Consider the following 13,143-nt stretch of genomic DNA (forward strand, 5'->3'; position numbering starts at 1 on the left):
AACCCGCGATGGTTCCCCAGACGGAGAAGGTGGTCAGCACAGTCACGTCAAGTTGTGGCACTTGCCTAGCAAGGCACTTCCCAAGGAGCTTGACGATGACGAACCAGCGGACCCCACGCTTCGCTGCAACAGTATCGGAAACCGGGTCCAGGAAAGGGAAGTGACAAGAAAGTCCTCTTGGCACCTTAATCCCGTTCCGTCTACGATCTGCCGCCATGGCCGTTCCCCACAGCCTAGACCGACTTACACCTCCTGAATTTGGAAGCCGTGAAGATAACAACCAACGTGGTCGCAATGCATGCGTGGCATGGCATGGCCACACGACTTGAGTTGCCTTGGGTCACCTTGTGTCTCGCGGACCACGATGTTGGCATAAATACCTCAACAACGTGTAACCAAACTCGTACGAGGGAATCGTCAGTGTAGCTTCAGTCTCTAAGCCGCCATTTCACCGCTTTATTCCAGCCATGAAGGCCAATACATTGTTAGCCGTCGCGGCCGCCCTAGGCCCCTTAGGGGTCGCCGCCGGCTCCCCTGTTACAGCCAGCAAGATGGAAGAGATGATGGACATCAAGACGAAGCAGTGGGACGCAGCCCGCGCCAGGGGCCTCTTTGGCGGCTCGACCCTCTACCGCAAGGTCACCGCCAAGCAGCGGTGCATCAACGGCGTGGCCGGGAAAGGCACCGCCGCGTACCGCTGCAACAACGTCGACTTGCACGGCTTCCTCAGCCACGAGGACCTGGCCTCCGCCACCAAGGCCGGCAACGATGTGTGGGGCTGGACGGCCCCCGGCGGCCGCGAGTTTGGCATCGTCGGGCAGACGGACGGTGTGGGCTTCGTCGAGATCACCCGCAACGGTAACCTCGAGTACCTCGGGCGCCTCGACACGCAGACGACGGCGACCAGCTGGCGCGACATCAAGGTGATCGGCCACCACGCCTACATCGGCGCCGAGTCGGACAACCACGGCCTGCAGGTGTTCGACCTGACCAAGCTGCTGGACATCAAGCCCTGGTGGAACCCCTTCTTCTGGCAGCCCCGCGTCTTCAGCAAGGAGCGCGACCTGACGGCGCTCTTCACGGGCTTCGGCGCCTCGCACAATATCGTCGCGCACGAGGAGGCCCACATGATCTACGCCGTGGGCGGGCGGTCGGGCGCCAACGCGCGCAACACCACCTGCGCGGGCGGCATGTTCATGGTGGACGTGTCGGACCCGGCCAACCCGGTGTCGCCGGGCTGCATCGCGCATGACGGCTACGTGCACGACGCGCAGTGCGTCGTGTACACGGGCCCCACGGAGAAATACCGCGGCCGCGAGATCTGCTTCAATTACAACGAGGACACGCTGACCATCATGGACGTGACGGACAAGAAGAACCCCGAGGTGGTCTCGCGCACGCCCTACGAGGGTGCCGCCTACACCCACCAGGGCTGGCTCGTCGACGAGACCATGACCTTCCTGCTGCTGGACGACGAGTTGGACGAGATGGACGGCACTGTCCCCGGCGAGAAGGATCACACCACCACCTACATCTTCAACGTCACCAACCTGGCCGAACCCATCAAGACGGGTTTCTACCAGAGCCCGGCCAAGTCTATTGATCACAACCAATACGTGAGATCTCCCCCAACCCCCCAACCCACTCCCTCTCTTTCTTCTTTATGTTCGTCGTCGTGGCTGACATTCGAGACAGGTCGTCAAGGGTCTGACCTACCAAGCCAACTACGGCTCGGGGCTGCGCGTGGTCGACGTTTCCGGTGTCGAGCGGGACCCGACGGGCGGCAACTTCGAGGAGGTCGGCTTTTTCGACTGCCATCCGGAGGACGACGACGTTAATGGCGTGGTCGAGTTCCTCGGGACCTGGTCGGTGTACCCGTACTTCAAGTCGGGGTACATTCTGCTCAACTCGATTGAGAGGGGTATTTTCTCGCTGAAGTACACGGGGCGGAAGGCTAAGTTCTAAATGCTCCAGAGCGACGGGTGGTGGCACTGGGTGTATTGGTTACTGCGTAAAAACTGAAAGGCTCGCGATGTCGAGCGTGAGGGATACGCTTGCTTCGAGCTTGCTCCGGATAGCGGCTCTGACCGCCTTTCAAATGATTCTGCTTGGCAGAAAGGGGGCTCGTCGTCACAAAAGGCGGTGGACGAGTTCGTTCGGGCCGTGTTCTGTACCAATACATGAACGAAGGGATGAGCAGGCCCAAGGCATGTTCTTGCAGCCTCACATCACACAATGAGTCAACCAGATGCAAACCAGGGGCCAAAGCACACCTGGCAAATACACACCAAAATCCATTTTGCTACTCTCACTGGACAAGGTGCTCCCCCGCCCCGCCCATATCCTAAAACAGCCCCAACAAGTCATCACTCCCCTTACTCTGCTCCGCCGCCTTGCCATTCCCATGTCCCAGCTGCTGTCCCGGCGGCGGCGGCGCACTGGTCCCACTTAAATCCATCCCCTCGAACCCGCTCATCAAATCGTTCAACCCACTTCCACCAGCAGGCGCGCCACCAAGCGCAACCCCCGCCGCCAAACCACCCCCGACCGCAGGTGCCGCCGGCGCGGGCGCGTCAAACAACCCCATGATATCCGCCATCCCGCCGCTGGGCGCCGCCGCTCCGCCAGGCGACACCGGGCTGGCCACCCTGTCGGGAGTCCCGGTGCCCGCGGGGTTCTGCTCGGCGCTAGCCGGCGCGGCGCCGTCGAAATCAATGTCCAGCAGGTTCTCGATGTTGCTCTGCTGGGCGCCGCCGCCAGCCGTGCCGTTGACGGATGCTGCAGCGGCCACCGACGCGGCGATGGGGTTTTCGGCGAGGTTCTGGCGCTGTTCCTGGATGGCGGCGCGCTGGATGGCCTCGGCGCCGAAACGGCCCTTGCCGACAAACGACTCGGGCGGCTTGTGGTAGACCGAAGCGAGGGTGGAGAGCTCGGCGAGGAGGTTCTCGAGAAGAATGGGCGGCAAGCTGTTGACGGTGGTGGTGATGGGGGGTTTTTGGGCGAGGATGATGCTCTGTGCAGGCTGTCAGTAACGGGGACGGGGATGACCATGGGAGGGAAAACGAACCTTTGCGACGTCGAGGTCGCCGGAAAGGAGACGCCAGTAAATATAGGCGCGATCGCGGATATCAGGGTTGTCGCTGTCTGCTGTTGCGAGCTGCAAAACCTTTTGTACAAGGCCTTGGTTGTTGCTGGGCTTCTTGAGGAACAACTTCACAACGGCTGTGAGGATTTGTAGTTGTGTCTGTTAAACATTAGCGCCCGCCAAAAAGGAGCGGTAGCTGCGAGACTAACCTGAGTAAACTCTTCGGCAAAGACGTCAACAAAGCCGGATAATATGTCGTCGGCGTTGTTGATCTTCTCGGCATACTCTCCCACAATCCAAATGAGAGACCCCCGTGCGTTTGGCTCGTCCAGCTCGTCGATATACTTGCAGAGCGTGGGGATGACGCCCTCGTATCCGGGGTACTTTCGGAGGATATCCTTGATGACAACGATAACCTCTTGGACAACGTAGTTGACCTTGGTGGCGATGAGGTCAAGGAGCGCGTTGACACACTTTTCGCTTGCCGGCTCAATCTTGATGGCCACCTGGCCAATGGCTTTAACGGCGCGCTTGACGAAGTCCATGTCGACCTCGAGCGCGTATTCCTTCAACTCGGAGAGCAGTTGATCAAAGTTCTTTTCGTTCGCTATCCTGACCATGATCTCGAGTTTCTGAAGCTTGACGTAGGGCGGGTCGTTGTATTTGCAAAAGAATACCCGAAGCTCCTTGCTGAGGATATCCGGCTTTGCTTGCAGAAGGAGGTCAATATTCCGGAGCGCAACGTATTGCACCTCGGGGGCAGAGGAGACGAGTGTGACTACAGACAAGATTAGCAAAGATCCGGGCAGTCCGAGTCCACAAGGGCTACGGTACCTAAAGGCGGCGCCATCTTCTTCAAGTATTGCCTGACGCCTTCGGGGTTCACCAACTTCATGTGGATGAAAACGACCTTGACGGCGGCCAGAACAACGCTGGGGTTGACATGTTGGAACTGTGGCGCAACTCTTTCGCAGATGTGCTCCGACTCCTTGACGTCTGTGGGCGGATAATCGGCCAGCGTGGTTAGAATCGTTACTCGGCCCCACTCAGTGCACTCATTCAATGCCATCAACAGTTTCTTGAGTGTGTTAGGCGTAATGAGCAAAGCTTTTGTCTCTGGCGCCGTCTCAGTGATTTCGGACAACGCCTGGACTGAGTTGGCCACGACCATGGGATTCGGGTCGCCGATCATCTCCTGCAATATCTCGAGAAAGCCGTTCTCAATGCACATTGTCGGGTTCAAGTCGAACAGCTTGGCCACGCAGATAGCAGCTGTCTTGCGCACATACGGCGACTCGTCCCGCAGCGTCTTCCGAAGTGGTTCCTCCATGTAATCCACCATCTTGTCGACCCGGACGCAACCCATCGTTCGGATCGCCAATGCTCGGATAAGCGGGTTCGGGTCTTCGGAGTCTTGCACAAAAGTGTTGACGGCCAGGATGCAGAGGTCTGGATGCGACTTGGCGTAGTTCCTGCACGCTGCCGGTTAGAAGGGCACCGGGGTGTGTGTCGGTGATATTGAACGGCCTACATGAGATAGAGATACACCAGCTTCTTTTGGTCCAAATCCGCCGTCGCAATGTTCTTGAGAACATCGGGGAACAGCGCCGACACGTCCTTGCCCAGCGTCATGGCCATGATGGTTTTCTGGATAGATTCCTTCCGCTCATGTGCGTATTGCGACACGAGACCTGCCCGCAGCTCGAATGTCTCGCCCTTGCGCGGGGGCGCAAAGGCCCCCCGGATGCGGTTCACAGCCTGCGCCATCTTTCGTGGGCCGGTTCAGCGAGAGGTGGTCGAGGGAAGCGGGGATGATTGTATGGTTCTGGGTCGAGGAGGGGCGGTGAAACTGGCCTGAAGCGCAGCCTGAGAGCTGGTACAAATCGAGGTCGTGCTTTCACCCGTAACAGATCGATCGCCGGCCGCCTGTTAATGGTGTCGCGGGGCCAGAACCAAGGCGGCGGTTTGTTGAAATGTTGTCGCAGCTGCTGTGGGTTCGGGCGCTGGCGCTTCTCTCGAGCCGCAGCGTCGCCAAATCGTCTGTCTGGCTTGGCCTGGCCGCCGTCAACCCCTGGAAAGCGCGGTGGCTTGGCGTTTGCAGCAGCAGCCCAAGCCACAAACCGAAACAGCGGGGTGGCTTCAGTGGGTTCATATCACCCTCAGAGCACCTTTTGTGCAGCACCTGGACACAATTTATCACTTTCACCTCCTCTAAAAGATCTGGATTTGGGTCACTGGAATCGTTGCTCCAAATCTAGACGGAATCATGGTTTGTGGAAAATTGCACGTTAAGTGAGCTGCGCTAACGGTCCCAGGCGAATTTTCCCAACCTGCGGCGGCTGTTTATCGAGGCCAGGACCGACAACGAAGAGAGGGATGTTTCCCGGAGAGCTGTAAGCCACAATTTGCTTCCTTAACGTCACCCACAAGGATATCGACCTAACTAACACTGACCAGTTCTACAACGCTGTTCTCTTCCTCGGGTCCGTTGCTGTTTTTAGTTTGATTGCCCAGAGAATGAACGCCCACTCGTGATGTGACCGCCGGACCATGGTTTGAGTGAAAAGTATCATTTCATCCGGCCTGTCCGGACCTCTCAGAACAAAATTCTGGCACCACGGATTGGGGCCAGGCAGAGGGATCGAAATGAATCTCACACCCCTCGTAAGGCCGCGGGCAAAAGGAGCAGAGCTACAGCGGTAGAACCACGACGAGTCGACTTCTTCAGTTGCCTGCTTAATATCGGACGATGCCGAAGCCGGACACTAGAGTTGGTAATTTGGGGTAAAACAAACAAAAAAAGAAAACACAGAACATTTGGGCCGATGTTGGATCGGGAAAAAACGTCACCTGTAGGATTCGAACCTACGCTCCCGAAGGAACTGCCTCGCAGCTAATTATTAGTTAGCAGGGCAGCGCGTTAACCACTCCGCCAAAGTGACTTATAAGACGCTACCGTTTGCCGCCGAATCAAGTGTAGCACACGGGGCCGGACCCCACCCAGACAGGAGTGACCTGGAGGAACTTGCCGGCTGCAGGTAGGCCCCATAGCGGAGTCAACGATGTAATTGTTAAAGGCGGAAGAAGAAGCCATCTTGACTGCAATGGAATTATAAACAGTATCAGGAGATGATTGTAGTTTAGGTCAGAAAATCGGGATGGAAAGAACGTATCGAGTTCCTTGGATTGGGAAAATGGAGCACCGCGGTGTAAAAAAGGTGGCCTCTAGCACCGGTTTGACCTCATCGCCGATGTATGACGCCGCATTCTTGAGTCTCCAGTAAGCTATATCGTCATCTAGGGGCTTCAGTAATCAGATCCCGTAAAGATTAACCTCTGTGGCGTAATCTCACAGAGCTGATAGGTTCCGTGTATTTTGTGCGTCAAAGAAGTAATTTGCTTCGCTACCCTTCGTCACGGAGACGACCATCGAGCCGTAGGCCTTGCTTGTATCCTTCCTGCTGAGCCAGGCAATCTTAGTAATGTTGACGTTGTTCTCCGTAGTCGTGGTTCCAGGAATGGGACGTCATGGCCGAATCAGCGCAGACTGAAGCTGCTGACGAAGAAGCGGGTGCGTCGCTCTAGTAGTAATAGTCAACCCATAATAGATGTTGACCCTGCAAACCTCATCTTTCGCCACTTTTTGACAGAAATCCGATTTTTTTGTTCGTGTTCGTGATTGTCAAGGAATGCGCGACGGAGGCATGCAAAAGCAGGAGCGAAGCAGCGGGTCACAGGGGCCCTGATGCCAAAGTGCGGGTAAGCGGCTTTTTCCTGGCGATTTGATTGGCCAGAACAACAACAGTCCGTGCACCTCCACCGCCAAGACCAACTGCGAGATGCCAATTCGAGAAAGCAAAATGCAGATGACGCCAGACTTCGAGATGCTATCGAGAGAAGTCGAAAAGGAGAAAAAAGCCAAAATTCTCCAGTGAGAAGTCGACAGTACAGGTTAGAAATGACACCGTTTTGTAGGGTTTATTTTTTGGGTTTTTTTTATGGAGAAAAAACTGGTACGTGCTTAGAGCAGGCCATGGCATTTTTGACCTAAGGAACCTGGAGTTCCTCCAGGCAAAAAACAACCTCCAGCCAAAAGAAGTTGGGGTTGAAAAGGAAAGTTTCATAATAACAACAATGAGCGTTAGAGTACATATTGAGGAAAGGGTATCTAACCTTCTCTTACAACCACCAATTAACCATACTTACTCGCCCAAAACATCACAAGAAGGACAGTACACGCCCCTCATCACTCACTCCGACTCGCTCTCATCCTCCAAGAACGCCAGATCGGCCCTGCGCTTCGCTAGACCCTTCCCACGAACTGCATGGTTTGCAACCTCATCCTCACTACCCTCCTCACTCTTCTCCGTCTCACTTTCCCCACCCCCTTCCCCGTCACTCCCCTCAGAACTCTCTTCACGCACAACCTTAGCCCTCTGTTTACCACCACCACCACCACCCGCCGCCGCGCGTCTCCGAGCCCCCCTGCCATCGCCCCCGACACCCCAACTCTTCTCTCCTTGCATGACATCCAGCAAGTCGGCCTGCAACTCCCGCATCTCCTTGATCTCGCGCGCCTTGACCTCCGAGAAGCGGCCCGGCATGCCGACGTCGGCCAGCATGCCCCGGAGGTGCTTGATCTTGGCCTTGGGGGCGTCGGCGCCGTGCTTTTTGAACTCGGCGCCCCAGACCTTGCGCACGCCGCATTTGGTGAGCTGCGACTGCAGGAGCTTGATCTGCGCCTCGTCAGGTGAGTCGGCGGCTGCCGCGCTGGCGGAGCCTTTGGCCGGGCGTTTTGCGGGGGCGGTGGTGGTGTCTTTGCCGCCGGCGGACTTGCGCTTGCGTTTTGACGGAGCGGGGTCGTCGATTAAGGAGGAGAGGTCGCTTGAGGAGTCTTCGTCGGCGGCGGCGGTGGGTTCGGGTTTGGGAGAGGGCTTGGGCTTGGCTTTGGGTTTTGCTTTCCGCTTGGGGTGATCGTCGATGACATCTGAGAGCTCGCTCTCGTCTTCTGCTAATTCGGACGTGTTTTCCTTTTCCAATACGGGTTCGCCTGTAGCGGATTCGTTGGCGGCGTCTGACAACTCGCTCTCGCTGTCGCTCTCTGTCCGCTGCTTCGACTTGCGCTTCCGTGCAGGTTTCGGGGATTCTTCGTCGATTCGGGCGTCACTGGCGTCCGAGCTATTCTCCTCGTCCTCGTCGTCGGACACCACCTTGGTCATTTTTTGTGTTCCTTCGGTCAGCTTGCGCTTCTTCGCTGATGGTACCGGCGCGTCCCTCGCATCACTTCCATCACCAACTTCGGGCTCGGCATCGGATGAGGGTCCCGTCTTTTTACCCTGTTTTTGGTTTCCCTTGTTGCTCTTCGCGAGCGCTGCCTTCACTGGTTTCTTAGGGCTCGGTGATGCTTGCGAAGGTTCGTTATCGGCGTCCTCAAGGTCCTTCTAACAAGGTTTCGGTAAGCAATGGTGCGTAATTTGGTTGCGGTGGGGTTGCGACTTACCAATGTGTTGACAATGATCTCTTTGCTCTTCGCTTTCCAGTCGCCTTCCTTCAAGTACCCAACCTCCAGTCCAAGGCTATCTTCCACTTCTTGGCGCGCATAGTTGACGGTCAATTTGTCTCTGTCTGGGCAGTTGTAAATCTGTTGCACCATGCTAACAAGCGCCGACGCGATGGCCGTGTCGGTTATTTCGGTGCGCGCCATCGTGGCCGAGAGTGGAAGCGCTGTCGGAAATGTTGCTTTACAAATGATACCGCACCAAAATGGGAATAGTTCAAGACACGATATGAAGGCCGAATCCCGCAATTGTAAGATACAAACGCGCTTGCTGTGGCTTTGAGCCCTGGTTTTCGTTCGTCGCGGGCCTCGTCCAAGCGCGTGGTGGGGGGGCAACTTAGCAGGGATCAGGCAATTGCGAAATTGCGGCAAGGGTGGTTGAGAGGCGCACGAGCCATATCAACAAGAACCGGCAGCCCACGAACACCAGCCTGGAACATCCAGTACGTGGAATCCAAACCCAATGGGGATAATAGTTGGCGGTACGCTGCAAGTATATGTTACAACGAACAAGACAGCTTGCAACGACACCCGCATTCGAGAATCCGGGAGGTGAGCAAGGGTCGCGTCTGTCGGCCTTGATGTCAAGTTTCGGGTTAGGGTTCAGTTCTGCAATCAACCAGCATGCACATCAAACCTCTGTTCCAACCACGTTCCTCACCCGCCTCACCTAAGGTGGTCTTGTGTATTCCGTTCCTGGATGCCAGCCTTGGCAAGCCTATGTGTTCCAGACGAGCATCACCCGTCGCGATTTTGTCCAAAATCGACTTCTCACTTAATACACTCCCAATTCCCCAACAACTCACCCCCTCGTCATGACGCCTCACCGCCCCCGTCTTGCCCGCGCCCTCGCCCTCTCCCACCTAACCCACCACTTCCTCCTCCTCACCACCCCCACAACCGCCCTCGCCAACCCCTCCCCAAACCCCCACCTCCCCTTCGTCATCAACACCTGGGCCGGCCCTTTCACCGTAGCCACGGACGCCGCCTACCACTCCCTCACCGACCCCACCTCCGCCCACTCCCGCACCCCCGCCCTCGACGCCGTACAAGCGGGATGCGCGGCCTGCGAGCAGCGCCAATGCGACGGCACGGTGGGGTTCGGCGGGTCGCCGGACGAGGCGTGCGAGACGACGCTAGACGCGCTGCTCATGGACGGCGCGAGCATGAAATCCGGCGCTGTGGCCGGCCTGCGGCGCATCCGGGACGCTGTTGCCGTCGCGCGCGCCGTGCTCGACCACACGCGCCACTCGCTGCTGGTTGGGGACCTGGCGACGCGGTTTGCTGTTGAGATGGGGCTAGGGCCCGGAGGGGGATTTGGGGACGCCGGAGAAGCAGGAAGGAGGTGCCGAGGAGTGGAGGGCTGGGGGGTGCAAGGGGAATTAGAATCCGGCTGCGGTGCAGCCGGATCCGGAGACGTCGTGTGGGGCCGTATCGGCCCGTTGTCCGTTGCGGGGGGTGGGGTGTTGGGGTCGGTTGGGGGAGATGAGGGGCAGGCTTCGCATGATACCATTTCTATGGTAGTGATTGATAGGGAGGGGGGTATGGCGGCGGGGACGTCGACAAACGGGGCGGCATTCAAGATACCCGGCCGTGTTGGAGATGGGCCGATCGTAGGGAGTGGGTCGTATGTGGATAGGGACGTAGGCGGATGCGGTGCGACGGGAGACGGGGACATCATGATGCGATTCTTACCGTGTTACCAGGCGGTTGAGAACTTGAGGCTGGGCATGACGCCGACAGAAGCGGCTGAGGATGCGGTCAGGCGCATGCTGCGGAAATATCCTAACATATCGAGCGGGCTTGTCGTGGTGAACAACAAGGCCGAACACGGTGCGGCAGGGTCTGGGTGGACCTTTACCTACGCCTTCCGAGGAGGAGCAATGAATGCTACCGAGGTGGTCACCGTCCCGCCGTTGGAGGCTGGTTCGGTGAGTGGCACCCAAGTAGATGATAGCCCAAGCGAGATCTAAGTCGGGCAAGGTTAAGCCACCGACCGTTCGGTACTTGTGATTATCCAATCCCGTCCAAGCACCGGATAAGTCGTCTCGCATTTTGTCCAAAACAGAAACAGGTCATCTATCGTTGCAAATAGTCAACTACTTAATTTTCTCTTCATCCAGGCTCTCCAGTTTGGGAAGTGAGATCGAGTTGTTCTAACAAACCCCAGCAAACTCGAGGATCCATTTGTTTTTCGACGGACCAGCATCAACCCCACTTCTCCAGGCACACAGATCACTGAACCCCGGAAGCCACCCGAACTTGGCATGCAGGAACCAATTAGCTCGCCCCACCTTTATCGCGCTAATGCTGTTTTGGCGAACCTAATCTCACCAGCGTGGATATTCTCTGCCATGCCCGCCCAAACCCTCAATTTTTCCCTCACCAACCCACCGACCCTTGGCCGACCGCGTTTCGTCTCAATCGCTCTCTTTGGCGACCGCGGCATTGTTTTCTCTGGCCATGGTGCCATGTCATTCATTTTAGCTCTGCCTATGATACAGCTAGTCCTTCTTTAACCCGATATTCATTCACTCCACATTTATTCGACGATCTCTGGGCTGAGACCCGCGACGACCCACTCGATTCGCTGGTTAGCCGCAGCCATGCGCTGCGCAATTCACTTCTTCTCTGGCTTGCTCGCCGCCGCCACAGCCCACGCGGCTGGACGAACCGTATGGGCAACGCCTCACGAGAGTTATTCGTCTTCTGTTGGCGTGTTGGGTTGTAAGGTCGACACCAATCGCATCGCATACTGGCCGGCTTCTGTGGACTGCAACAACATTTGCGTGTCGCTTAGCTACGAGGGGAGGACAGTCCATCTTTTGCGCATCGACCAATCTGAGGGTGCCTATGACGTGAGCTACGATGCTTGGAATTACCTTGTCACGGGCTTCTCGGCGACTGAGAAACCGACAACCGGCGGCGCCATCGCCATGCATTACGAGGACGCTGATCCGTCAGCGTGCGCCGACCTGATTCATACCGACGGCAACAAACTGCCCCTCAGCGCCCCCAACAGCATGAATTATCTCGCCAGCTGTCTGTCCCAAAGACACTTGGGTTGGCAAGAACCACATTCTCTACAACATCCTCGATCCCATCTGCTCGTGGGGCAACGACGAGGTTTGCGAGTTGGACTGGCCAACAGCCAACCAAGCCGCATGCCCGACTCAGTTAGGCACGCCATCTGTTCTAAGCAATGCACCCGTCTACAACATCCAGTACATGACCGGCAACAAGGTTCTAGCATCCAACGGACAGGTTGTCGCCAGCGGCGGCGTAAGTATCAGCCCGCCCTCGGACCTGAGCCAAAAGTCAGCTGGGTGGATTGCGAGAGGCAACATGGTGCCGGTAATGGCTATGAGTATGTTGGCCTATTGGATTCTTGGCGGGATGTGAGGCGGCACATGTGGTGGTCGGGCTTTATTTTGGGATGGTGCTGTTGATTTTGGATACCCCTTTACGCACGAATATACCCTTATGATGATAGACCTGATGTTCCCTCGCAATCCGTTCCCTTAAATCGCTATTCTCGCAAAAGTGAAAGGAGGTAGCCGCGGCTTCCGGCTTACAACGGATCCAGTACATTGCCTAGTTACCGTACGACAGGCGACAAGTGCACGTTCAGCTTCCCCCTTTTCCCACAAGTTGTAGATCCGCTGCTTGCTCATCCAGTCCAAACTGTCCTCAGCGATACGGAGATCAAAGTTCCACAATATCCGGACTAGAATAAGGCGCATTTCGATGTAAGCCAGGTTTTTCCCGAGGCAGTTACGCGGGCCCAGATGAAACGGCTGGAACGCTTCCTTGTGGTCCCCAGCAAACGCCGGGTCGTCGAGCCATCGCTCAGGGTGGTAAGCAAAGGGATCCTTAAAGTGCTCGTCGTTGTGGTACATAGCCCAGTGATGAACCGCCACCACTGTCTGCCGCAACCAGTTAGTCAAAATTCCCTTTCCTCGCGGCTCGTGCTTTTGTGTGCTCACCTTCTCAGGCACGTAATTGCCCGCAATATTGGCCCCTCCCTTCGGCACCACGCGCGGTAGCCCAGTCGGGACTGGGGGATACATGCGGAGCGCCTCGTCAAGGCACGCCAGCAGATACGGAAGTGTGCTGACACTGGCGAAGTCGATCTCATCTTCAGACTTGAAAGTTTCACGAATCTCAGCCGTGAGCGTCTCCATCGCGTGATGGTTTGTCAACAGGAAGTATGTCACCCCTGAAAGCAACGTTGCCGTCGTTTCTGAGCCCCCGATAATGAGAATTGCGCTGTTGGCCTGGAGCTTTTCCAACGTGAGCCCCTATAACAAAGTCAGCGTCGACTGTGCCGAACAGGAATACATGCTGAGTCAGAATACTCATTCATCAGCCTTTTTGAGCAATCCCTCCACAGGTCCGCCCTGTCCTTCCCGCTTCATCCGCCTCTCACTTGGCCAAAGTCATCTGCATGTGCTCTCGCGGCTCCTCCACGACTTCGTCGGGATGAGAGCGAGCAGCAACT

The 13,143-nt window shown here is 56.8% G+C and overlaps 5 protein-coding genes and 1 non-coding gene across 6 annotated transcripts in view; 2 read left to right on the forward strand and 4 right to left on the reverse strand.

The window, feature by feature from the left end:
- Positions 1–467: 467 nt before the first annotated feature.
- Positions 468–1,965, forward strand: CHGG_09985 (uncharacterized protein; the record flags this gene model as incomplete). Its single annotated transcript, XM_001227911.1, has 2 exons — positions 468–1,616; positions 1,696–1,965. The coding sequence occupies 2 exons, from the start codon at positions 468–470 to the stop codon at positions 1,963–1,965; spliced, it is 1,419 nt and encodes a 472-aa protein (XP_001227912.1).
- A 379-nt stretch (positions 1,966–2,344) lies between these two features.
- On the reverse strand, positions 2,345–4,852 carry CHGG_09986 (uncharacterized protein; the record flags this gene model as incomplete). Its single annotated transcript, XM_001227912.1, has 5 exons — positions 2,345–3,013; positions 3,068–3,244; positions 3,295–3,863; positions 3,920–4,557; positions 4,617–4,852. 5 exons carry the CDS (start codon positions 4,850–4,852, stop codon positions 2,345–2,347), a joined length of 2,289 nt encoding a protein of 762 aa, XP_001227913.1.
- A 1,077-nt stretch (positions 4,853–5,929) lies between these two features.
- CHGG_11242 lies at positions 5,930–6,027 on the reverse strand. The gene has a single exon. It is a non-coding gene; the product is annotated as a tRNA-Ser (tRNA).
- A 1,308-nt stretch (positions 6,028–7,335) lies between these two features.
- On the reverse strand, positions 7,336–8,789 carry CHGG_09987 (uncharacterized protein; the record flags this gene model as incomplete). The annotated part of the gene is made up of 2 exons (XM_001227913.1): positions 7,336–8,526; positions 8,586–8,789. The coding sequence occupies 2 exons, from the start codon at positions 8,787–8,789 to the stop codon at positions 7,336–7,338; spliced, it is 1,395 nt and encodes a 464-aa protein (XP_001227914.1).
- A 668-nt stretch (positions 8,790–9,457) lies between these two features.
- On the forward strand, positions 9,458–10,786 carry CHGG_09988 (uncharacterized protein; the record flags this gene model as incomplete). The annotated part of the gene is made up of 2 exons (XM_001227914.1): positions 9,458–10,573; positions 10,766–10,786. The coding sequence occupies 2 exons, from the start codon at positions 9,458–9,460 to the stop codon at positions 10,784–10,786; spliced, it is 1,137 nt and encodes a 378-aa protein (XP_001227915.1).
- A 1,068-nt stretch (positions 10,787–11,854) lies between these two features.
- The window catches only part of CHGG_09989 (uncharacterized protein), a gene marked incomplete at both ends in the record, with an annotated part of 2,024 nt that continues 735 nt past the window's right edge, over positions 11,855–13,143 (reverse strand). The window contains 3 exons of the mRNA XM_001227915.1: positions 11,855–12,003; positions 12,250–12,568; positions 12,629–12,943. Coding sequence (XP_001227916.1) covers positions 11,855–12,003; positions 12,250–12,568; positions 12,629–12,943 — 783 coding nt within the window. The remainder of the gene's footprint in view (positions 12,004–12,249; positions 12,569–12,628; positions 12,944–13,143) is intronic.

Source organism: Chaetomium globosum, genomic scaffold, assembly GCF_000143365.1.
Source record: "Chaetomium globosum CBS 148.51 scaffold_7 genomic scaffold, whole genome shotgun sequence".
NCBI classification, from domain to species: domain Eukaryota; kingdom Fungi; phylum Ascomycota; class Sordariomycetes; order Sordariales; family Chaetomiaceae; genus Chaetomium; species Chaetomium globosum.